General features: G+C 49.8%; 3 protein-coding genes and 1 pseudogene across 5 annotated transcripts; 3 read left to right on the top strand and 1 right to left on the bottom strand.

The window, feature by feature from the left end:
- Positions 1-2,347: 2,347 nt before the first annotated feature.
- LOC120645969 lies at positions 2,348-4,573 on the bottom strand. The gene has a single exon (XM_039922669.1). It carries the CDS (start codon positions 4,571-4,573, stop codon positions 2,348-2,350), a length of 2,226 nt encoding a protein of 741 aa, XP_039778603.1.
- A 2,371-nt stretch (positions 4,574-6,944) lies between these two features.
- Positions 6,945-9,572, top strand: LOC120645968 (wall-associated receptor kinase 3-like). The gene is made up of 3 exons (XM_039922667.1): positions 6,945-7,965; positions 8,049-8,084; positions 8,392-9,572. The coding sequence occupies exons 1-3, from the start codon at positions 6,945-6,947 to the stop codon at positions 9,570-9,572; spliced, it is 2,238 nt and encodes a 745-aa protein (XP_039778601.1).
- A 2,395-nt stretch (positions 9,573-11,967) lies between these two features.
- LOC120645234 lies at positions 11,968-18,348 on the top strand (annotated as a pseudogene).
- Positions 18,349-18,459: 111 nt separating this feature from the next.
- LOC120645232 (pentatricopeptide repeat-containing protein At1g09190-like) lies at positions 18,460-23,003 on the top strand. 3 transcript variants are annotated; one of them, XM_039922032.1, is made up of 2 exons: positions 18,460-21,506; positions 22,771-23,003. In XM_039922032.1, the coding sequence occupies exon 1, from the start codon at positions 19,802-19,804 to the stop codon at positions 21,377-21,379; it is 1,578 nt and encodes a 525-aa protein (XP_039777966.1). In that variant the 5' UTR covers positions 18,460-19,801; the 3' UTR covers positions 21,380-21,506; positions 22,771-23,003. The 3 variants fall into 3 exon arrangements, with proteins under 3 accessions (XP_039777966.1, XP_039777968.1, XP_039777967.1); XM_039922034.1 differs by lacking the exon at positions 22,771-23,003 and adding an exon at positions 22,622-22,764; XM_039922033.1 differs by lacking the exon at positions 22,771-23,003 and adding an exon at positions 22,440-22,615.
- The last annotated feature ends 660 nt before the right edge of the window (positions 23,004-23,663 follow it).

The following is a 23,663-nucleotide window of genomic DNA, read 5'->3' as shown; positions in this document are numbered from 1 at the left end:
CTTTATTCCATGAGTATGGGTCTTTGACACCTTCCAGTGTGCGAAGTCTGCAGGCTTCTGGTCTCACCATGGAGGCGACAATGAATGGTCCATCCCACTTGCTATGCATCTTTCCTTTCTGTTTGGCCTTCGGGATTCTGCAAAGAACAAGATCCCCTTCTTGAATCTCCCTGGGCTTCACCTTCTTGTTCTTCCATCTTCGAGTCTCTTCTTGGTATTTGCCAAGGTTGATTGCTGCTTGCATCTTTGCTGCCTCGATTGTGTCGATTGAAGGCTTTATGTCTTCCTCTATATTGTTCGTTCCTTCGGACGTCCTCCAAGATTTGAGCTTGATTTCTTCTGGCGTGACAGCTTCTTCGCCGTACAAGAGCTTGAACAGAGTAAACTTCGTTGTCCTTGACTCTGTCGTATTGTGTGACCAAATTACCCTTGTTAACTCATCTATCCACTTCCCCTTTGGCAACTCGGTGATATTCTTCTTTATGCCTGCGAAGATAATGCCGTTGGCCCTTTCCACTGCGCCGTTCGATTGTGGGTGATAGACCGAAGCGAAACATAGCTTCGTCCCAAGCTGCGTGGTGAAGTCTCTGAATGTGGTGCAATCAAATTGCTTTCCGTTGTCTACGGTGACTTCTTTTGGTACGCCGAAGCGACACACAATGTTTTGCCAGAAGAACTTCTGCAAGGCTCCGGCTGTGATATCTCTGAGAGCCTTGGCTTCGACCCACTTCGAGAAATATTCTACTGCGACTGCAGCATACTTGTAGTTTCCTGGCGCTGTGGGCAAATGCCCCTACTATGTCAATGCCCCATCGAGCGAGGGGCCACACCGGAGGCAATAACTGCACTTTGTCTGGTGGAAATTTGTTGTACGGTGCATGCCTTTGGCAATTTGAGCATTTTCGGACCACTTCGTCCGCGTCTGCAACCGCCGAAGGCCAATAGAAACCTTCGCGAAAAGCTTTGCCTACCAATGCCCTTGTTGCAATGTGCGAAGAGCACATGCCTGCGTGAATGTCTTCGAGCAACTGTCGGCCTTCTTCACAAGAGATGCACTTCAGGAGGGGCGCGCAGACACCTCCTCGATATAGGTTTCCATTGATGATTTTGTAGTTGTGAGCACGGAGAGCCATTCTCTTTTCTTCCTTGTCATCTTCAGGGACGAAATGCCCTCGCAGATAGGCCATTATGGTTGCCCTCCAATCTTTGCTGGTTATGGCGTTGATGAATTTTACAGGCTCTTCGGCGCAGTTGACAGAGCTCTGCTTCAATGTTTCAAAGAACACATCTGGTGGCAGAGGATCATGTTGAGCTACGGCCTTCGCCAGTATATCGGCTTGCTTGTTTTGCGATCTTGGGAAGCTCCGTATGCTGAATCCGAGGAAAAACATCTCCATGCCTCGGACGGCTGCCAGATACTTTGACAGCTCCGGCTTTAGTGCTCTATTGGTTTTATTGATGTGTCCGGTGATTAGCTCCGAGTCGGATCAGATAGATAGCCTTCGCGCTCCCAGTGCTCTTGCCTTGCGAAGACCTAGGAGCAGGCCTTCGTATTCTACAACATTGTTTGTGCACCCTTTGAAGTCTAGCCTCGCTGCATATTTCAATTGTGTGCCCGATGGGGCAGTGAGGATTGCCGAAGCCCCTGCCCCATCTCTCTGGTATGCCCCGTCACATTCAAGCTGCCATATTGATTCTAACTTCGGTGTCTCTTGCGAAGGCAAAGCTGGAGTCCAGTCTGCAATGAACTCTGCCAAGACCTGGGACTTGATTGCTGTTCTGGGGACGAAGTCAATTGTATGTTCTGCTAGTTTTGTAGCCCATTTGCCTATTCTACCGGAGGCCTCCTTGTTTTCAAACATATCCCGAAGAGGGAACGAAGTTGGCACTTTTATCTTGTGACTCTGGAAGTAGTAGCAAAGTTTTCGCGAAGCCATGACTACTGTGTAAGCCATTTTTTCCATTTCGGAGTAAAGTAGTTTCGAGCCACTCAGGGCTTCGGAGATGAAATAGATGGGGACTTGCTTAAGTTCGCCTTCGATTAATCTCTCTTCGACGAGAGCTGCACTGACCGCGGCACCCGAAGAGGCGATGTATAGCAAGAGCTCTGCCTTCTCAGAAGGGCTGGTCATGACTGCCAGGTTTTCTATAAATGTTTTCAAGGCTTCAAACGCCTCTCTTCGCCCCATTGCATGTTGCCAGCTCCCTTAAGTGCTTTGAAGAATGGGAGAGACTTTTCTGCCGACCTGGAGATGAATACCTTGCCTCTTCGAACACCGAAGACACATTTTTCAGGGTTTAGCTTTAGCCCGTGCCGGCGAAGGTTTGCAAATGTTTGACGAAGATCTTATGTGTGATCTTCTTTTTTCTTGCTCCGAACGACCACGTCATCCACATATGCGGAGATGTTTCTGTCTAGCTGGTCCCCGAGCACCTTATTGATCATTCTGTTAAATGTACAGCCTGCGTTGCGGAGGCCTTCTGGCATCCTAATGTAACAGTATGTCTCGAAGGGAGTGGTAAAACTTGTTTTTTCTTCGTCCCCCTTATTCATGAAAATCTGGTGATAGCCAGAGAAACAATCCAACATGCTCAGCATTTCTGAGCCGGCCGCCGCATCGACCAATGTGTCGATGCGAGGCAAAGGGTATTCATCCTTCGGACAAGCCTTATTGAGGTTGGTGAAGTCGATGCACATTCTCCATTTCCCATTCTTCTTCGGTACCATGACCACATTTGCCAGCCACTCTGGGTATTGCACCTCGCGAATGACACCTGCGTCTAGCAACTTCTGCACCTCACCCTGCACTGCTTTCTTCCTCTCTTCGGACATTGACCTCTGCCCCTGCTTTATCGGTTTTGCCTTCAGGTTGAATGTAAGCGTATGCTCAATGACTTCTCGACTAACTCCTCGCAGGTCGAACGAAGACCATGCGAAGACGTCTTGATTGTTCCTCAGGAACTGTATGAGTCTTGCCTCTTCGTGCTCCTCGAGCTCTTTGCCGATGATCACCATACGATCAGGCACATCTTCGCATAATGGTACCTTCTTTGTATGTTCTGTTGGTGAGACCCCTTCGTTTTTATTAGCTCTTCGCATGTCTTCGGCAACAAATGTTTTTGTGTCCTCTTCGGACGCCTCAATGGCATGCACAGTCTTGTTGGTGTTGTACGCGTTATCTTCGCACCTGCACGCTTCTTCTTGATTGTCGTAGACGATCACGACTCCCCCTGCCGAAGGTATCTTCATGCATAGATATGGCTGATGGATTACAGCTGCAAACTTCACCAGCGTGTTGCGGCCGAAGATGGCATTGTAAGGATAATTGATGTCCACCACATCGAAGGTTATTTCTTCTGTTCTTTGCGTGACCCCTTCGCCGAACATGACGTTGAGCTCTATCTTGCCGAGGGCCTCGATTCTCTTGCCTCCGAAGCCAATGAGAGGGTACTGTGGTTTCTTCAAAGCTTGCTCTATGAACCCCATCTTGACGAAGTATTGCCATACCAGAATGTCTGCGGAGTTACCATTGTCGACCAAGATCCTTCCGACATCATTCCCTGCGAAGTGTACTGAATTCTTGCCGATGTTGGCTCTGATGACAAGGGGATCATTGTGAGGGTAGTGTTGCAGCCGAAGATCAGCCTGTGTGAAAGTTATGGGGACATGCGACCACGGAGTTCGAAAACATTTGCCTTCGCTCACATGAGAGACAGTTCTGAAGTATTCTTTACGTTGCCTCTTCATCTCATGAACCGGTTCATTGGATCCTCCGGAGATGGCGTTGATGATGTTAACCATGCTGCCGTATGGTCCGTCGCCTGCTCTTTCCGGTATCTGTCCTGGCTCAATCTTCGGTGGTGGGGGTAGAGGCGTGGAGCTCCTTGACCATGTGTTGGCGTACTGCGGAGCGGGTAGCATCGGCATCGACTGGTGCGAAGGTGGTGGCATGGATTGTTGCGAAGGCAATGACATTGGAGGTGTGTATGATGGGTTGTAGTTGTAAACTGGGTATGATACTGGCCAATTTGGTGTTGGGGTCCAGGTGGTTTGTGGAAGAGGAACTGGATGCGGTGGTTGCGAAGTGTAATTTACTGGTTTTGCTGATTGTGCATTTTTGCGTTCGAGCTCTGCCTTCGTTTCAATTGTGATTGTGCATTCATTGGTCCAATGACCTTGGTCCTTCCCATGGAAATAGCAAAATGGTGTTTTTTCCCTTCGGCCCCCCTTTTCTCTTCGGCCTTTCTGGTAGTGGTCTTCGCGATTGTATCTGTCTTCACGGTTGGACCTGTTATCATGGCTGGTCTTGTCTTCGCGGCCAGATCTATCTTCGTGGCTAGATCTGTCTTCGCGGCTAGATCTGTCTTCGCGTTGGTCTCTGCCGCCCTTGTTCTTGTGGTGCCTGGTTTCACGTGACTCTTCCTCGGAGACGCTATTGACAGTTCTTTGCTTCGACTGGTCGGAATGCCATGGCTTCTGGTGCGACCTCTCGCTGTTTCTTGATTTCCTCTTCTCATTCATTTCTTCAAGCTTCTGCCTCTTCGCACGGTCTGATATGCAATATTCTTGCATAATCTCGAACAATTTGGTAACTGCCTTCAGCCTTCGCCGGGTTAAGTACTCCCCGCATGGGCCGAGGCTGATCCCATTGCCTACTGAGTCGATAATGCTCTGGTCAGTGACGTCTAGCCCTCTTGCGTGAAGCTTTATCGAGCTCTGAAGGTACTCCTATAAAGTCATGCTTCCTTGCTTCAAGTTATGGAAGTCGCAGGATGTGACTTCGTCGGGTCTGACGGCTCGAAAACTTGAGCATAACTGGGAACGAAGCTGGTTCCTTGATAAAATGCTTCCTGGGGGTATGTATGCATACCATCGCTGAGCCAATCCTCGCAGCGCAAGGACTAGTGCCTTCGCCTTGCACGCTGTGCCTCCTCCAGCTGCCTCTATGGTGGCTTCGTATTTCAGGAGAAACTCTTCGGGGTCAGACTCACCATCAAACTGAGGCAGTACTGCTGGGTTGAGGCGATGAGGCCATTGTGTCTCTTCCAACTCTTCGGACAATGGCGTTCTTCGCGGGTGGACCCTTCGATAATACCCTTCCTCCTCTGGCTCAGACTAGTCAGAGATCTCTTCGACTGGTATAGTCCTTGTTCGGACCCTTGCGTTTCTTGGTGGGTTCGTTGCGACCGTGCCCTTCGACAGTGGCTGCGGCGGCTGCGGTGCCTGCATTTTTTCGAGCATCAGTCGTTGTGCTCTTATCTTCCCTTGTAACGCCTTGCAGCGAAGTTCTTCTTCTTGCAGCTTGTTATACTGCTCTTGCCTTTCTGCTTCAGTCAACATTATTTCCTTCCCCTTCGCCCTCGTGATGATCTGAGGCTCCGCAAATTCTTCCTGAAGAGCTTGTATCTTGGCTCTTCGCGCCTCTTCGAGGCGAGCATCAACCCTTCGCATTGCAGCGATGTCTTCGGCAGAGATGCCAAGGTCCAGCAGATCGACTTCGTGTTGGCCTTCTGCGATGTCTTCGACGGTGATGTCTTCGTCGCCGGTTGCGGGCTCTTGTCTGCGGCGGATTCGTCTTGCGGAGTTGTCGTTGTTGTCGTGTCTGTCGAAGTGGTAGTAGCGTCTCCCTTCTTCTTCGCCGCCATGTGGTGTGGCGTGGTGTGTCGAGCCAACGGGTGGGCACCAAACTGTTGGTGGCGAGTGCTTCCGGGACGGACGAACACTACAACAGTGAAGGAGCGCACCAGACGAAGTGAACAACTCCAAGTCAGAAACGAGGCTTCGCACAGTAAATTGGATTCTCTCTCTATATTCAATGTGTCCCATCAATGTACAGGAGTCGGGTATTTATAGGTGACGGTTCACCTACCACCCTCCGTTATTACACCGTAATGCCCCCTAACAACTATATTCCCGGAATATTCCCGGGGTACAACCGTATTTTTACATCATCTGGTAAATTACATCCGAGCCTCTTCTGCCCATTGGGCCCATTACAGCCAATTGGGCCCATTACAAGATTCTCCACGCGGCTTTCGAAGCGCTCACTCTCTGACACCTTCCCTTCCGGTCTTCGAGTTCGCAGTCGGCGCCCTGGTCTTCGCAGTAGGCGCCTCGGTCTTCGCCTCTCTCCGCTTCTCTTCGTCTTTGCCTTGTGACGAACTGGTCTTCGCCGTAGGCGCCTCGGTCTTCGCCTCTCTCTGCTTCTCTTCGTCTTCGCCTTGTGGTGAACCGGTCCTCGCCGCAGGCGCCCCAGCCTTCGCCACTCTTCGCTTCTCTTCGTCTTCGCCTGTGGCGAACCGGTCCTTGCCGCAGGCGCCTCGGTCTTCGCCCGAAGCCTGGAGGAGACCTTGTCGTTGCAGTCAAATTGCGCGCGGGCCTCCGGTCGATGGCCGAAGATGGTGCCCCCAACAATTTGGCTTCACGTTGCGGCGGTGCTTCTGAATCGAGATGGAGGCTAGCTAGGTGCGTGGATGCTCGCGGTGATAACGTATTTGGTCGGTTGGCGGCACGTGCGGAGAATCCGAGAGCGGAAAACAGTGGCAGCGCTACTCCCTTAGCATGCTCATATCGCGATTGGGGCGCCTGGTAAAGGCGAGGAGCGGCGACAGTAGAGGTGTGCACAGAGAATCGGACTCGCAAGTCCCGGTTGAAGTCGACATGGGCAAAGGAGCTGTGCGTGGCTGAGTCCGGATCCAAGATGGCGGTAGCTAGGCGAGCGAGACTACATGGGATAATGACGGACCAAAAATTAATGTACCGCAGAAACGGTCCGCCTTTTAAAAATATATATATTGTTAAATAGTAGATGTAAGGTGAGGTGTGAACGCGTGGGCCTAGTCAGGGTCCGTGGGTCCATATATAGAGAACATCGATCGATCAACGGACACATTGGTGGGAGAGTACAATTAGTAGCTGATTAGGGAGTACCACTAGGAGACTAATGGTGGCGCTAAACTCGGCCATTGTGCTGCTAGTGTTGGCGGCGTGGCAGCAGCCAGCCACGTCATCGCCGCCGGCGCCTATGATCGGGCTGGAAGGATGCAAGACTAGCTGCGGAAAAGTGGGTGTGCCGTACCCCTTCGGCTTGGGGCCGGCACGCTGTTACTGGCCGGGGTTCAACCTCACCTGCCACCGGAGCGGCCGCGGGCCACCGCGGCTGCTCCTCGGCGACGGCACCCTCGAGGTCATCAGTATCTGTGTCACCACCATGATCCCCACGGTGCGCGTCATAGGCACTGGGCCCATCGTTGACGACAGCACCCCTGCAAACTCCACCTCCGAAGGCTTGTCCTCCTCCTCCTTCGGCGCCAGCTTCGCAGGCTCCATCTACACGCTGTTCACCCTCAGAAACGAGCTATTCCTCTTTGGGTGCAACCTCACGGTGATGCTGGTGGAGGGCGTCGGGGAACGCAATCCCAAGATCAGCGCCGGCTGCACCTCCATCTGCTCACCGGACCTGTGCAAATACAAAGGGATCGTTGAAGACAAGCTCTGCTTCGGCGTCGGCTGCTGCCAGGCGGATATCGCCGTCGCACCCAGGAACTACAGCGACTTCCTCCGTGGTGTCCCCAATGCTGTGAAGCTGAGGTGGCAGGGGCCCAACAACCACATCGACTTCCACAAGTCGCCATGGCATGTGTTCGTCGCCGAGAAGGAGTGGTTCGACAAACATAGCAAGCTGACCAAGGCGGACACTCAGAACGGGCTACGATCAGAACGGGCTGCAGGTCTCCGGGTTCCTTTTCTTCTCCGGTGGGGGGCGCAGCCAGGGAAGGCCGGCTTGCCAAAGCCATACTCCTCGGGACCAAAAAAACATAGACAATCGTGCCCCGGCAACACATCCCGCGTGCTATGCAGGAGCGACCACACAGAGTGCGTATCCTTGTCCTATGGCTACTTCTGCAGGTGCTTAAAGGGTTACGGCGGCAACCCTTACCTCCCTGGCGCCGGCGGCTGCCGAGGTACACACTACTATACTCAGCAGCTTGTTTAACCATTGATTAATCCACCTTTGCATATGCTAATTGCTGCGTCCCATTACCAGCTGATGATTCAGTCCTCGAAAAGCCCAACTCCAAAGGTATATACAACCTTATATATCTCCTTCAAGTCTCAGTAGATGCAAAATGTTTGTGTGTAGAGCACTGCATGTTTGTGTGTTTTAAAGGTTAAACACACACCGGATTTTAACTCGAGTTTGCAACATTGATAGCACCAAAGCACATTGCTCCAGTTTCCTTTTTTTGCTGCTACAAATATAAAGGGTTCACGTACGTAGACCGAAATTAAACTTCATTGCCTTTTAATTTGCTTAACCCAATTGTTTCCACTTAAATAAACTTCTCGTTACTGAGAGAGTAATAACAATATTATCTACATGCTTTCAGGTTTAGTCATTGGTATAGCAATTGGCAGCGGGGTGGGCTCCATACTTTATGTTCTCCTTGCAATGTTTGTGACACAAAGGTTTAAACATTTGAGGGCAAAGAAGTTGAAGCAAAAGTATTTCAAGCAAAACCATGGACAGTTGTTGGAACATTTGGTATCCCAAAATACAGTCATTGCGGAAAGGATGATCATACCGGTGGATGAGCTTGCAAAGGCAACTAACAACTTCGACAAAGCACGTGAGCTTGGTGGTGGAGGGCATGGTACTGTTTACAAAGGGATTTTATCAGACCAACATGTCGTAGCCATCAAGAAATCAAATATAACAGTCCAAAGAGAAATAAATGAGTTCTTAAATGAGGTAGCCATCCTCTCACAGATCAACCATAGGAATATAGTAAAACTTTTTGGGTGTTGCTTGGAGACAGAGGTCCCTTTGCTCGTTTATGAGTTTATTTCTAATGGAACCCTTTACCAGCATCTTCATGTTGAAGGACCAAGACAATTGCCATGGGGATTGAGGCTGAGGATTGCAGTCGAAACTTCTAGTGCTCTTGCCTATCTTCACTCATCGGTTTCAATGCCAATAATCCACAGAGATATTAAGTCTAGTAATATACTTCTTGATGACACTTTGACAGCAAAAGTTTCAGACTTCGGAGCCTCAAGATACATTCCTATTGAAAAAGCAGGCCTAACTACGAGGGTCCAAGGGACTATAGGATATTTGGATCCTATGTACTTTTACACAGGCCGTCTTACCGAGAAAAGTGATGTGTATAGCTTTGGTGTCATGCTTGTGGAATTGCTCACCCGGAAGAAACCATTTTCATATTTGTCCTTGGACGATGAGAGCCTTGTTTCTCACTTCGTCAACTTGCTTGACCAGGACAATCTTGTCCAAATACTAGATCCACAAGTCGTAGAGGAAGGAGATGAGGAAGTCCATGAAGTGGCCATTCTTGCAGCATCATGTATAAAGTTAACAGGTGAGGACCGACCTAGGATGCAACAAGTGGAGCATGCACTCAAAGGAATTGCTGCCAGAAGAATTGAGGAGAATGGCATTGCTGCAGTGAATTGTTCATCACAGACAAAAGAAGGGAAACGAAGCAAGGTGTCGAGCAGAAGATACAGTATGGAGCAAGAATTTTTGTTGTCTGCAAGCTTCCCTCGTTAGAATGGTATCTTTCTGATGTACGCATGAGCATATTGTAGCCAATATTTATCTGTGGTGAGACCAGAACCTGTGTTCTTTACCATTTCTTTTGTTTCAATTAGACAATCGCCTTTTTGTATGTGAAATTTGCCTTTTGTTTCTAAAATTAAGTTGCTTCCTGTGTGTGGTAGTCACTGGATGATCGATGCTGCTACCACAGGCCTTGGTCACCATCGTGGTCCTGCCAGTTGCTGTGCTTCTGCCAGGGGGGATGAGAGGTAGAAGACGGCCTTTTTGCGTTATTGGGCCAGGCATGCAGGTGTGCTTAGAGTAGAATTAGACTGGGCTGGGAAGGAGGGGAATACAAGGGATTGGGCCACCAAACATTATGCCTAACACCCTAGCAGCCGGTCAAACCCAGCCCACTACCTCTCCCTTCCTAATCCCCACTCGGAAAAAGTCTACTTTCCCTCCCTCAGCTATCGAAAATGTCTGATTTTCATCCCTCAATTACAAAACTAGGTATCCAGCCTCCCCAACTATCAAAATTATTTGTTTTGCCTCCCTCGGTGGTTTTACAAGAGGTTTTTACATTTTTTTCATAGATTTTTCTTCCTTCTCTCCTTTTTCACTCAATTGAGGCAGCGAGGATAAAAATTCATGAAAATTGGCATAGTAATAGAGAAGAGTATAGAGAACCCAATTTTCCAACTTTTTAAAGTTGAAAATAAAAAAGTTAAAATTTTGAAGAAAAAAGAATTCAAACTTCGTTGAATTTTAAAGCACCAAGATGAGCTCCATCTTTAACAAAATTTGAACTGTGTGATACATATTAGAGGTGCATTATTAGGGAATTTTTGTGAGTATAGGTTCTACAGTAGAATTTTAAGTTTCGTAGGAAGGGTCAAATAAGCCAACTTTGATCCTTTTTATTTGATTTCATAGAATCTAAAATCTACTCAAGCATTTGCATATTTGATGTATACATATGCAAATTCTTTAGTAGATTTTAAATTATGTAAACATAAACAAAAAATATAAAATTTGGCTCAATTTGACCCTACGTAATAAACTTCAAGTTTTGCTATAGAACTTATACTCATAAAATTTCTCTAATGATGCATCTCTAATATGTGCCATACAGTTCAAATATTGTTGAAGATGAAGCTCATCTTGATGCCTTAAAAATTCAATGAAATTTGAATTCTTTCTTTCATTAAAACCTTAAGTTTCAAATTGAGAATGAACCTTAGGTTTCAAATTTAATAAATTCTGAAGCACGTTTTGATGTCCTAGAAATTCAATGAAATTTAAATTTCCCTATATTAAAATATTTATATTTCAAATTTGAGTTTAAACTTAAAAAGTTCAAAATAGGTTCTATATCACCTATTTACCTCTGTAAAAAGTTTCACCTCGGTAAAAAGTTTCAAAATTTTAAAGCCCATTTAATTATTTTTTCTTGCTATTAAAGCTTGAGGGAGAAAAAAGAGAAAAACATATTGATGTGATGAAAACCGGGGTGGCTTTTGTCAAGGGGGTAGGATTCGGTTTCGCAGTTCAAAAGGGAAATTCGAACTTCCTCACCGGCGTCACCTCCTCTCCTCCCGCCGCCCTCACCGTCGCAGCCACCCGGGCCACCCTGGACTCCTCTGTCCGTGCCACGGCAGCCACGCAGGAGGCCACCGCGGTCGCTGATCAGGTCCTATGCGCATGCAGGTGAGCCTGCCGCCGCGTTTCGAATCGGGCACTATGATTGCAAACGATAAAACTGGAAGGAACACAGAAGAATGTGGTTTCTTCATTCCACACAGTCAATCTTTTCTGATGTCAAGATTTATGCACACTCTTCATTTCTCGTACCGTCAAGAAAATTTGTCTCAGTATCGAAATTCAGGCCCTTGATCGAACAAGGCAGGTAAATTTGCCAAGAGATTCAGATAAAAATTATCATCTGATGGGAGCTCGAGTCTGCAAAGATGACATGAGCTTCTGTACTGTAATTTCAGACCTCCTACTGTTTTGTAGGTGACTTGAGCAAATTTCAGAGAGAAGTCTGTACTGAATATCTATCGTTGCTAATTGCTTCCTCTCCGAAATTATGAGAGAAATCTGGTCTCTAAATTTGTCCAAGCAAGATTAGGGTCTGTTTGGAAGAGCTAAAGTTGAGTGATAAATTTTAGAAAATATTAACGATATGCACATGCTAAAATTATTAAGACTTGTCTAAAGTTTAGGCAACTCTATTAGCACTTTCATTTGAAGGAGCTGGTGCGAAAGTGTACTACTTTTATCCATTGGCACTCGGATCATCCAAAAAGAACTCCAGACGAAATTTTTTGATAATGCAGAGAAAGAAACATGCCTCTGTTTCAACAACTACGAGAGCAACTGAGCAAGCATATCTAGAAGGTCAACGGAGCCTCTCGGCCCAGTCGTCGCTTCCATTCCAAGCTCAGAGCTCCTCCCCCATTCTCTCTCTCTCCAATCCTCTTGCACGCTCGCTCTCCACGACCTGCCGCCGCGGCCGTCTCGGGCTCCAAGGGCTGCGCGATGGGGTGGGCGGCGCGGTTCCTGACGGCGGCGGCGTTCCTCGCCGCGGGGCTCCTCTTCGCGCCCGACGCGCTGCGCCTCGGCGGAGGCGGCAACGCGGCGGCGGCGGCGAGGCTGGTCCACCTCCTCGCGTTCGCCACGGCATGGGGCGCCGGGCTCTGGGTCACCTTCGTCGGCGGCATCGTCATGTTCAAGTAAGCAGGCCGCTTCATTCGTCCCGTTGGTTCCCTGAGAATTCGGGTGGCGTCGGCGTCGCTTCGTTCCTAGCTCCGATCGAACTATCTCGCTGCCGCTGCCGCTGCCGCTGCCGCCGCCGCCGCCGCCGCCGAAGTAGGGTTTTTTATAATTATTCGGATCGCGATTAATAGTCACGATTCAAACTAAGGGGTTAAATGTAAAATATTAGCTTTTTTTTTCGCAGCATCACTTTGTCATGAAATAAATATTGCACCTTGAAGATCTGTTGGGAAGGAGCCCAAAAATCATGAATTGGGGTAGCTGGATTATTTTTTATGCTGTAGCGAGAGAGCTCTTAAGTGCTAGATTTGTCATGAAATACTAAATCATGAATTGGGGTAGCTGGATTATTTTTTATGCTGTTGCGAGAGAGCTCTTAAGTGCTAGATTTTTCATGAAATACTAAATCATGAATTGGGGTAGCTGGATTATTTTTTAGAAAAAAGTCTCCTCTTTTAGCCCCTCAATTATTGTGTTAGTCTAATTTTAATCTTGAACTGTAAAACCGTCTAAGTACCGGTACCCCAACTGTCAAAACCGTTCACTTTTAGCATCTGGGTGGGCGTGAGGCTGTTTTGACCTACGTTCCAGTGGTTTTGACCATGTCACGCTGGCGTTGACTGCCACGTAGCATGCTGGCGCCCGCGCGTCACCCACTCATTCCCTCCTCCTTCCTCCTGCCGCCGCGCCCGCGACGCCCGCTCGCCGCTGCACTGCCCGCTCGGGCGATGACGGCGCGGTGCCGCAGCTTCCTCCGCCGGCCTCAGCCGCCGCTCGCAGCTGCCCCTGCCCTGCACGCCTCCCACGCGCGCCCCTAGGCTGGCCGCGCGCAGCTCGCCGTGGAGCTCCTCCCCGTGCCGCCCCATCCCCTGCTCTCTCCCATCTCCCCTGCGCCACCGCACGCCAACCCGCCGCCGCAGCCGCCACCGCAGGGGCCCACGCGCGGGTGCGCGCCCAAGCCGAGCGCGCGCAGCGCCAGCAGCTGCTACGAGTCCATCACCGGCGGCTGCGTAGCCGAACGCGGAGGCGAGGTAGCCGCCATGGAACCCCCGCGCCTGGCCGCAGCGCCAATCCCCCTCCCCGCTCGGCCCGCGCGAGCCCGGAGGCTGGTGGCGGCGGCGGAGAGGGTTTCGGATTGGGGAGCCCGGGCGCGGCGGGGTTGCTCCCCCCCCCCCCGAGGGAGGGATCTTGCCGCAGCAGCAGCCTGAAGCCGGTGCTCAGGTGGCCGAGGCCGAGCGGCGCCTGCCGACGGCCATGGCTGGCAGCGACGAGGTCAACCGTAACGAGTGCAAGGTGCGCGCGCGGCCCTGCCCGCGACCTCCTCCCCCTTCCCTGCTTGCCTCGTTGCTTCCCTGTGCTACCGGTTCCGCGCGGGCATGCGGCGGAGAAGCAGGCCTCACTGCCGGCGGCCGGCGGCAGAGGAGCACGGAGGCGCAGCACAGGGAGCTCCCTCGCCGGTGTGCGTGGCCTTGTGGGAGGGAGGCCTCGTGGCCTCCGAGCTTGCCGGCGCCTCCTCTTCGAGCTCCCCTTCATGGCCTCCTCCTCGTGGCCGTGGGAGGGCGGAGCGTCGCGCGACGAGCAGTGGCTCGGCACGCGGCGGCGCATACGGGCAGCGGCGGTGCCACGTGCTGCCCGGCCTCTGCCCAGCGCCGCCGTCCGCCATCCGTCGTTGAGCGTGCGGGCGTCGGACGTGGCGGCGGCGGCAACGGCTCTGCTCCCTCTCTCTCTCTCTCTGAGTCTCTCCCTCTCTCTCCCCAGATCCAAGTCCAAGTTCGCCATGTCAGCGCCACAAGTCGAAAACCGCCGCCACGTCAGCGCAAAACCACCGAAAACGAGGGTTAAAGTTGGGGGTTAAAGTTCGACAAACCTAAAAGTTGAGGGGTTAAAAATGGACTTTTTCCTATTTTTTATGTTGTAGCGAGAGAGCTCTTAAGTGCTAGATTTGTCATGAAATACGGATGTAGGCTCGTGGATATTGTGATGGTTCCTGTCAACATTATCTCAAGAAACATTCTGAAAGTTCTGGTAAGCACTGCTGCAATTTTGAAAGTAAGTGGGGTTTGTTCCTCTGTTGCCTACATATTTGGAGTGATATGCTTGGTGCAGTCTTAGAGAGTATGTCTAGAAATCAATGTCTTTTGCTCTATCATTACAAACGCAATTTTGGAACCTTCTGAAAAATGTTGTACCCGAAACTTTTAACCCTGGCTAGTTGGAGCCACTGAAATGAAATGCTATCAGGTTGGGGATCCTCTCCCCTTCCTTTGACCCTTAAAAAAAATTATATGACTTCTGCCCAAGTGTTCAAGTTCAATTTTACATTTACAGTGTACATATTACCTTGTTATAGTGACAACAGAGAAGTCCACTGGAAAGGTAAAGCCTGCCTTATATTGTTCTTGCAATAGTGAGTTAGTGACCATGTGTGGATGCGCTACTGTGCAGGTCCATTATTTATTCCCTTCAGAACATTAAATTTTCTACGGTACCCGTCACATCGAATCTTTGGACACATGCATGGAGCATTAAATGCAGTTGAAAAAAAATAACTAATTACACAGTATAACTGATTACCATGAGATGAATCTTTTAAGTCTAATTAGTCCATGATTGGACATTATTTGTCAAGTAACAACGAAATGTGCTACAGTACCAAAATCCAAACCTTTTCACCAACTAAACACACCCATAGTATAAATCTTTGACAATGTTTTTATTGAATCTTTTTTATTCTTAAGGTACTTGCCGAGGCACCAGTTTGGGAGTCTGCAGGGGAAAATGTTCCCAGCATACTTCACGTTGATATCAGTGTGTTCAGCGATATCTGTGGCAGCATTTGCATACGTGCACCCCTGGAAGACATCATCAACCATCGAGCTCTACCAGCTTGGATTCCTTCTTTCGGCCCTTGGCTGTAACTTGTCAAACCTTCTGGTCTTACACACCTATGACTGTTGAGGTGAAATACTTTGTTTATGACCTTCAGCTTTTTATTGACCTCTCATTTTGCATTTGCCAAATGCTAGCTACACAGAATTATAGTTTGGGTATGTGATAATATCAGGACTAATGAATGCATGTCTTACACTTTTTATGTACAGTTTCATTTTCTATGTTGATGGTAGTTATTTTGATGCAGATTTATATGGTTACATAAGTCATATTTACAATTTATGAATACTAGTCCTTGTAGTGCTCACAGGAATACATTGATTTGTTCTTTTTTATTTTCAAGAATCAATACAGATTGCATAAAGCAGAATTTAGTCCATGAATAATTAGCAGCCTAGAACCTGAAGCCCTGGAGGTAAAAATCTAGCTTTCTTAGAAGCATAATTGTGGATAAAATTTGATAGAAAGTTGAGCAATTTGGTAATTTGACAAAACATGGATATATGTCTGGCTGTGCATATCAACCTTTTGGACATTTTTTTTTAGAATTCTGGGGACGTAGCCCAGTCCATATTTGCATTACAAAGGCCAGGACTTTATGTTAACGTTCAACACACCGATTACAATTCAGTTCAAGCACCTGGTAGCATTATAAGCTAGTTACAATAGGCTGTTACAATTCTATTCAAGCATCTGATTGTCTCTTGAGTTCTGATTGTTTCGCATTTGCTTTGTAGTTCTCATCACTTCACTGTTGTTTTAGAGAGCAAACTTGGGAAGTGAAATATCTTGATTGATGAAATCGACAACACAATCCTGTTGTTTAAGTAGTATAGAGGTGACCTTGTAAACATAAATAACAAAAGAATGTACCTTATTCTTTGGCTAGTAAACTTAATAAACAAAAGAATGTTCCTTGTTCTCTGGTTGGTTCCACATTATTTTTTCCTACTGTCATTTCCACCATGTGCCAATTGAATTGCTTTTGTCGCGCAGATGATGATGAAGAGGCACAAGATGGAGAAGGACCTCGGCATCGGCACAGAGGTCGGGTACTCCAAGAATGCAGAGACAGCGAAGAGGAGCCCTGCTCTGGCAGCGATGAACCGCAAGTTCGGGATGATCCACGGGCTGTCGTCGCTGGCCAACATCTTGTCCTTCGGCAGCCTGGCCATGCACTCCTGGTACCTCTCCAGCAAGCTTGACCTGTGAATGAACGTCCCACAACCTTCCTGGAGGCTGCTCGTCGCCCAGCGAAACCTGCTGTGGCTCCCCGTCCCCTCTCCGACGACGACGGCTCCCCGTCGTACCGTGACATCCTGCTGCGGCAACCGAGGGCGCCCTCCCCTGCTTCAACACCAGCGGTGGCGCAGGTCGACGCGCTGGCTCCGATGCCCACTCTCCGCTCCATCGTGATGCTGCCTCCACGTGGAGAGGGTGGGCACCGCAAGCGTCCTCGTCGGCGGGGCCGCCGGCTACCCTCAACACCACCCTGGACGGACAAGCGTTCCCGACGCAGTAACCGCCGGCGCGGAATGACCGAGCTGGTCGTTGGTCTCCAGTGGCGCGACCACCCCCACGCGGCTGGTCGGGATGCCCCATGCCGTGTCCGGGGTCAGGCTGCACATCACCCTCCTCGTGTCGACCCTGATGGCTGGCAACGAGTTGAGAGGCGGCGCACACATCCTCGGGACCATCGGGAGCGACCTCCTCAGCAGGAAGCGCCGCCGCGGCAATGCTTCCCCAAGGTGCTCGATGGACGATGCTTGAACTGCCTTTCCTTCAAGCATCGGGTTGCTTCATGTCGTCAGCCTTCGCGGTGCCTGCTCTGCCACGGCCTTCGGCACCGTGCCAAGGATTGCTTGCGGCCTCGTCGCCCGCCACTTCGCTCGGGCCAGCCTCGGCTGGACGGTCGGGTCGCTCCTGCTGGGTTTGGGCATGGTCGTGATAGCCCTCCGGTCTCGGACGATCGGCTGTTGCCGACGACTGCTGCTGCTGACGGTGGCCTCGACCTCATGCTCTCCGCCACTGACGCCTTGGCTGTGGTTGCTTTGGCTGCGGCCAAGTCAGCTATCATGGCTGTGCTTCGCATCGAGGAGGACGACTTCACCCTCGGGCCTGCCTACCCCGAGCTGTTCGTGGCCACCTTCCGGTCTCACGAACTCCGAGATCGGGCTTCAGCGGAGTGTCTCCCAGGAGAGGCCATCGCTCTCCGGTGGTTTGCTGGGGCACTCTGGAGTTGTGACGCCTGTGGAGGTGCCGCCTGTGGCGGTGCTACCATCGCCCGAGGGGCCGGCTGTGGTGGTGCCGCCTGTGGAGATGTCATCATTGGCCGAGGTGGTGCCGGCTGTGGTGGTGCCGCTCGTGGAGATGCCACCATCGGCCGAGGTGGTGCCGCTTGTGGCGGTGCCACCATCGCCCGAGGGGCCGGCTGTGGTGGTGCCGCCTGTGGAGGTGCCACCATCGGTCGAGGTGGTGCCGGCTTCTGAGGAGGCGACCGGCACGGTCGGGGCGTTGGAGGACAGCAGTTCTGCGGCCTTGGAGGACTTCATCAGCAAAGTTACAAAGAATATTCCGCCGCCTCTTGTGGACAAGCCGCCTCGTCGCCGTCGAGTTGACCCTGTCCTTGTCGACGCCTCCTCAGCTGCCTTCGTCTGAGGCAAATGGCCTCAGGCGAAGCCATCGCCAAGCCTTGGACCCTCTCTCGCCCGTCAAGCCGGCAAAGCGAGGGGCGATGCGCCGACTTGGTGAGGTTGGCACGCCTCTACCCTTGGCGGCTTCGGCGGAGCAAGTGGTGGAGAATTTCTTTCGCGACCCTCCGCCGCACCACGTGGACGCACTGCAGGACATGTTTCCGATGTTGAAGAACAAGAGTAAGAGCTCTCCCTTCGTGGGATGGAGCGATGACTGAGGACTACGCTCAAAGCCAGTCGTTTAGGTTGTGCGGGATGTGAGCAGTTCATGTGGGAGTTTATCTTTTGGGTTGTGTTCAGCTAGTTTGCCAGCTTGTGTCCATCTGGAGTCCGTTCTATTTGGGTTGTAACCGAACACTGTACCAATTTCTTCTTCATCTTAATACAATGATACGCTGCGCGCGTATTCGAGAAAAAAAAAAGCTTGACCTGTGACTGCTTGACTGAGGGCTTTGCCACGCTCTGAGCCTCTGAAGCTGCTGCTGCTAGTTGGTGACCACGAACTGTGAACTTAGCCTAGGTTGCTATGGATAAAAAAAAAAAAGAGTTCTGTCTGTGAGAACCTTGGTCCTTTCGGTGGTGTGATGAACTTTAATAATGTACAGAATGCAGGCTGTTCATTTCATTTTCAAATTTGTCTATAGGAAATATCTCTGGCAAAATTCCTGGATTTTACATGGCAGATAGGTCAGTCAAGAAGACAAGTAATGCAGCTAAAAATGGTCTCTCAGCTCATGTTCCATTCTGAGCTTGAGTCTGAAGAAATGACAAGAGTTTCTGCAAGTTTCAGACTTCCTACTCCCTGAAAAATGTCCAGGGATGAGTTGTTTCATATGCATTCCTAACACTGGTTTCTCTTGTCTGGTGGTCCTTTGTTGGTCCAACTGCACACTGAATTTGTTGTCGAAAGCTTGCGCTTGCTCTCCAAGTCTGAACATCTCTTTGAGACCACGGATTTTGGCTTGGGTGACTGGAGCAAAATACAGAAGCAGAGAAGCTTAAAATCAAATTTCATGGCACATGTACTGAACTTTTTCCTTGCTGATTGTTTCCTACTTTCCTCTCTGAACGTTTGAGAGAAATCTGGCTCCTCACTGAGAAAGCGTTAATGTTTTCTTATTCTCAAGACTTGTGCCCTTCCATGGAGTAAAGGTCGGCAAAAATGTATCGACAATTTCCTGAGATTTTACAAGGCAGATTCAGAAATGGTCATTTCAGCTCATGTTCCTAATCTGGCCTTAAGTTTTGAAGAAATGACAAGAGCTTTTGCAACTTTCAGACTTCCTATTGTCTGAAAAATGTCCATGAATGAGTTGTGCTTCCTTGATACCTGAACATTGGTTTCTCTTGTCTGCCAAAACCATGTGCTGCTCCTTTCTTTGTCTTGTACTCTTGTTGGCCCAGCTGCCCACTGAATTTACTGTAGAAATCTTGAGCTTGACAGCTCGTCTCTGCTGTCCAAGTCTGAACATCTTCAAGCCCATGGATTTTAGATTGGTTGACTGGACCAAATTTCAGATACAAAGAAGCCTGAAGTTGAAAATTTCCTTGCTGATTGAATTGTCCAAGCCTGATGCCACCACCTATGTAGACAATGCACAATGTGACGTCTCAGAGAAAGCTTAAAAAGATCTTTTTTTCAAGAGCTGTAGCCAAAATGGTTTGCAAGAGCTGTGGATGTGCAGAGTTGAGAGACACCAGGAACGGCACGGGTGACCGACATCTGGGTCCCACCCACTATGGGCTGGGTACTATGGGCCAAATCCAGTCGGCCTTTCACGCCCCCGGCCCATTTCAGACCACCAAAACAACCGCGCGATCCCACGGCGCCCGCGAAACTGAAACGGCCAACTTCCAGCCGTCTCGCCGCCGGCGATGCCGCCCGCCGCCGGCGACCCCACGCCCTCGTCGGCCTTCGCCTCTGCCATCACCACGCCCGACGGGTGGCACCCCCGCACGGCGGAGCGGCGCCTGCTGCACCTCCTCCACCACTGCCCGGGAGCGCGCGCCCGCCCGCTCGAGCTCCTCGCCTTCGCCGTCCGCCGCGCGCTCCCGGCCTCCCCGCCGTCGCCGCACCACCACTCCCTCGCGGCGCTGCTCCTCCTCTCTTCCCCGCCGCCGCCCGCGCTGCCCCTCCTCCGCCTCCTCCCTCCCGAGCCGCCGCCCCCGCTCCCTCTCCTCAACGCCGCCGTCAAGGCCCTCTCCGCCGCGTCCTCCCCGCCGGCCGACGACGCCTTCCGCCTCCTCTCCGCCCTCCGCCGCCTCCACGCGCCCGACCGCCTCAGCTTCCTGCCCCTCCTCGGCTGCTGCGCTTCCTCCTTGCCGCTCCTCTCCGCGTTCCACTCGCTCCTCCTCCGCCTCGGCTTCCTCTCCCACCACGCCATCTCCCTCGCGCTCCTCAAGCCCTACCCTTTGCCGCACGCCCGCGTCTTGTTCGACGAAATCCCCCAGAAGAACAGGTGCGCGGTCGCGTACAACACGCTCATCACTGCTCTCCTCAAGGCCAGGGACATCCGCGCCGCGCGTCAACTGTTTGAGGAAATGCAGCGGTACAGGCGATCCAGGCGGAGCGTGGTCTCTTGGAACCTTATGATCGCAGGGTGTGCACGGTGCGGACGAGATGACATGGCGGTGTGGTTTTTCGAGGGGATGGTCGGAGAGGGGGAGGTGGCGCCGGATGATGGGACCTTGGCGGCGGTGCTCCCAGCCTGTGGGAGGACTGGAAATGTTGGGGCCGGGAGGTGGGCGCATGAGTACGCGAGGAAGACTGGGCTGTTAGAAAGTACAGTTCATGTTGCTAACGCGGTGGTGGATATGTACTGCAAGTGCGGTGATGTTGCCAGCGCAAGGGAGGTGTTCGAGGGGATGCGGCAGCGGAGCGTGGTGAGCTGGAACACTATGATTACCGGATTCTCACTGAATGGCCATGGAGTTGAGGGAATCGAACTGTTCCGAGAGATGCAGCGGCAAGGAATGGAGCCTAATGCTGTGACATTCTTGGGGGTGCTTGGGTGCTGTGCGCATGCTGGAGCAGTGGAAGTTGGACGGGAGATCTTCCAGAAAATGCAGTTGGAGCATGGTATTGAGCCAGCAATTGAGCATTATGGGTGTATGGTGGATTTACTTGGAAGGTCTGGCCTTCTTAAGGAGGCATATGCACTGATTCAGGAGATTCCGATGAAGCCTAATGCTGCAATATGGGGAGCACTGTTAAGTGCATGTCGTGCCCATGCTGGTCTCGGCATTGCTGAGGTGGCTCTGAAAGAGCTTATCAATCTTGAGCCATGGAACTCGGGGAACTATGTGCTGTTAGCCAATCTTTATGCAGAAACAGGACGTTGGGAGGACGCAGGGGAAGTGAGGAGAGTGATGAGGACAATGAGTGTGAATAAGGCTCCTGGGCAGAGCTTAATCGAAGAATCCAGTTTTCAATTGACAAATGCATGCCAATAGCCAACCCCCAGGAAATAAAACTTCAGTTTGGAAGACAAACTGCTGAGTCTCTATTCGGAAGGTGAAGATCCATGCATCAAACAATGCTATCAAGAGATGCAGAGTTGCACATTAGTATTTGCAGCAGGTAAACACTCCAGCTATCTTTGGCCATGTTTCCTCCATTTGTTATACAAGTAGTGTGCTGAATATGTGATTCCTTTTAGAATATTATGTCACAACAAATTTACATACCCAATAATGTATATGCCGTGATGGTTATATTGATGGAAACAGAGGCACCAAAAACCTCAATACATACGATAGTTGACAATTTGACATAGAATGATTTAAAATCCAGCTTTTTAGACGAATCAATATGTTTCAATACTGATGGCAAAATTATTGCCTTTTTTCTGAACTTCAAGTTTGAATGTTTGATTCAATTCGAGAATCCTGGAGATTGTCAAGTGTTGACACCTAGGATTTGTTTTTTTCTGAACTTCAAGTTTGATTCAATTTGAGAGAGCTAGAATTGTGAAATGTTGACATCTAGGAAAATTATGTCCTTTTTTTCTCAACTTGAAGTTTAATTCAACTGAGAGCCCCAGAAATCCTTCAACAGCTACTAATGCAACATATCATATTGGCCAATTCAGCTTAAATCTTTTGTACTCTTTAACTAAAACTTATTTTTTCTGATTTTCTTATGTCAGTTATGCATATTATCCATATAAGCTATATATTGGTAATGTATTATTTTGGAAGGATTAAAGTACTTCTAAAACATGGCTCTCCTCTTGTGCTTAACCAAAGCACAACATTCGTTTCTCCCTTTTTCCCTTTACCAGTTATCATCTGTTAGCTGGAGCTTGACATGCGCTAATAATTGTCCGGACTGTTGATTTCTACTTTCCTGCCATCTTGAACATGTAGCTTGCCTCCCTTCTTTGATTTTACTAGGTTTCAAAAGATTGCGCAGTTTTCATGTATAATTTTCTTGTAACAAAGCTACTTAAGTAAAGTTCACTGAGGAAAAAAAGAAGGGAAATGATTGAACAGTTAACCCTTCTTTTTGCAGGGATCAATGAAGTTAATGATCCATTCACAGTTCTCTGAGTTCGTATAGTATATAATCATCAATCCAAAACAGTTGAGATACACATTTTGAGAACGATCATCAACATTACGCATGACTGGCATCTTAACTATTACTTCCCTGATAAGTAGTTTTACTGACTGGAAAATTAGTTCAATTTTCAGTACCATCCATGTGCGCTGGGAGGGAGTAGTTGTATCCAAAACAAGGCCAAAGGAGTACTTCAAAGAACTATTTTTGGAAATAGATAATGATTTGTAAAAAGCAGTTCTATATCAGACTTCTGAATTTACAGTTTGTGTTGTCTGTGCAGAGTGCAGACAGCAGACTGTCATTCTACCAGGAATTCAGGATTTACCTGTGGGCTGTGGGCACAAAATGGGGTCCTGAAAGTTAACTAGCCAGAGGATGTATGATCATGCTGTTACCAGGACCCAGAAGGAAAAATCTGACGATGCACTCACAGTCACAGAATGGCAAACACTAGGAACCGAATATTCACACAGACACATGCTGGGCCCAGCGAAAACCTTGGCATTTTCCTTTTGTGGGCTCCCTAACATGGACAGCTCGAAACAATACAATTGAAGCCCCCAACGAAAAGAAACCAAGCAAATCGAAAAGATGCCGCCTAGATTCATGGGAAATTTCCTGGTGTTGGGCCTTGTGATCCTTGTCCTGTCCCCCCTTTTCCTCCCCGGACTCCTAGTAATTTGCTTTGCTTTGTCGCCCCCATCTCTGATCTTAAAAACCGCAAAGAAGGGGTGCAAGGATGAGGCAAAGTGAGAAAGCAGCAGTTTTGAGTTGCCTGTCTTTCCATGGAAGAAGCTCCGGCACATTCATCTGTGCATGTTTTGTGCATCGTGTTGCTGAACCTGAAGCTGGTGCGATACGCTGTGTTCGGCTGGCTGGTGCTGATTTTTTGTGAGAGAAAAGTATTTTTGGCTGGCTGGTGCTAGTGGCTGGTCCTGGTTTTATGTGAGAGAGAAATACTATTGGCTGGATGCAGTGAAGATGAAGCATACAAAAGCATGCATCGTGTTGCTGACGTGGATCTATGCCCTTTCAGTATCCAGACGCGGAAATCTCTTAAAAGCATGTGCACTTCAGGTTGGGATGTTCCACTAAATCCCTTGATCTTGCTGGTTAAAGTCGGCGGCACAAGAATCCGTGAGGAAATGTTAATTCTGAAATAACGCTGGTGGA

The sequence above is a fragment of the Panicum virgatum genome, chromosome 8K (genome assembly GCF_016808335.1).
Source record: "Panicum virgatum strain AP13 chromosome 8K, P.virgatum_v5, whole genome shotgun sequence".
Lineage (NCBI taxonomy): Eukaryota > Viridiplantae > Streptophyta > Magnoliopsida > Poales > Poaceae > Panicum > Panicum virgatum.
This window is presented reverse-complemented; position numbering and strand designations above follow the sequence as displayed.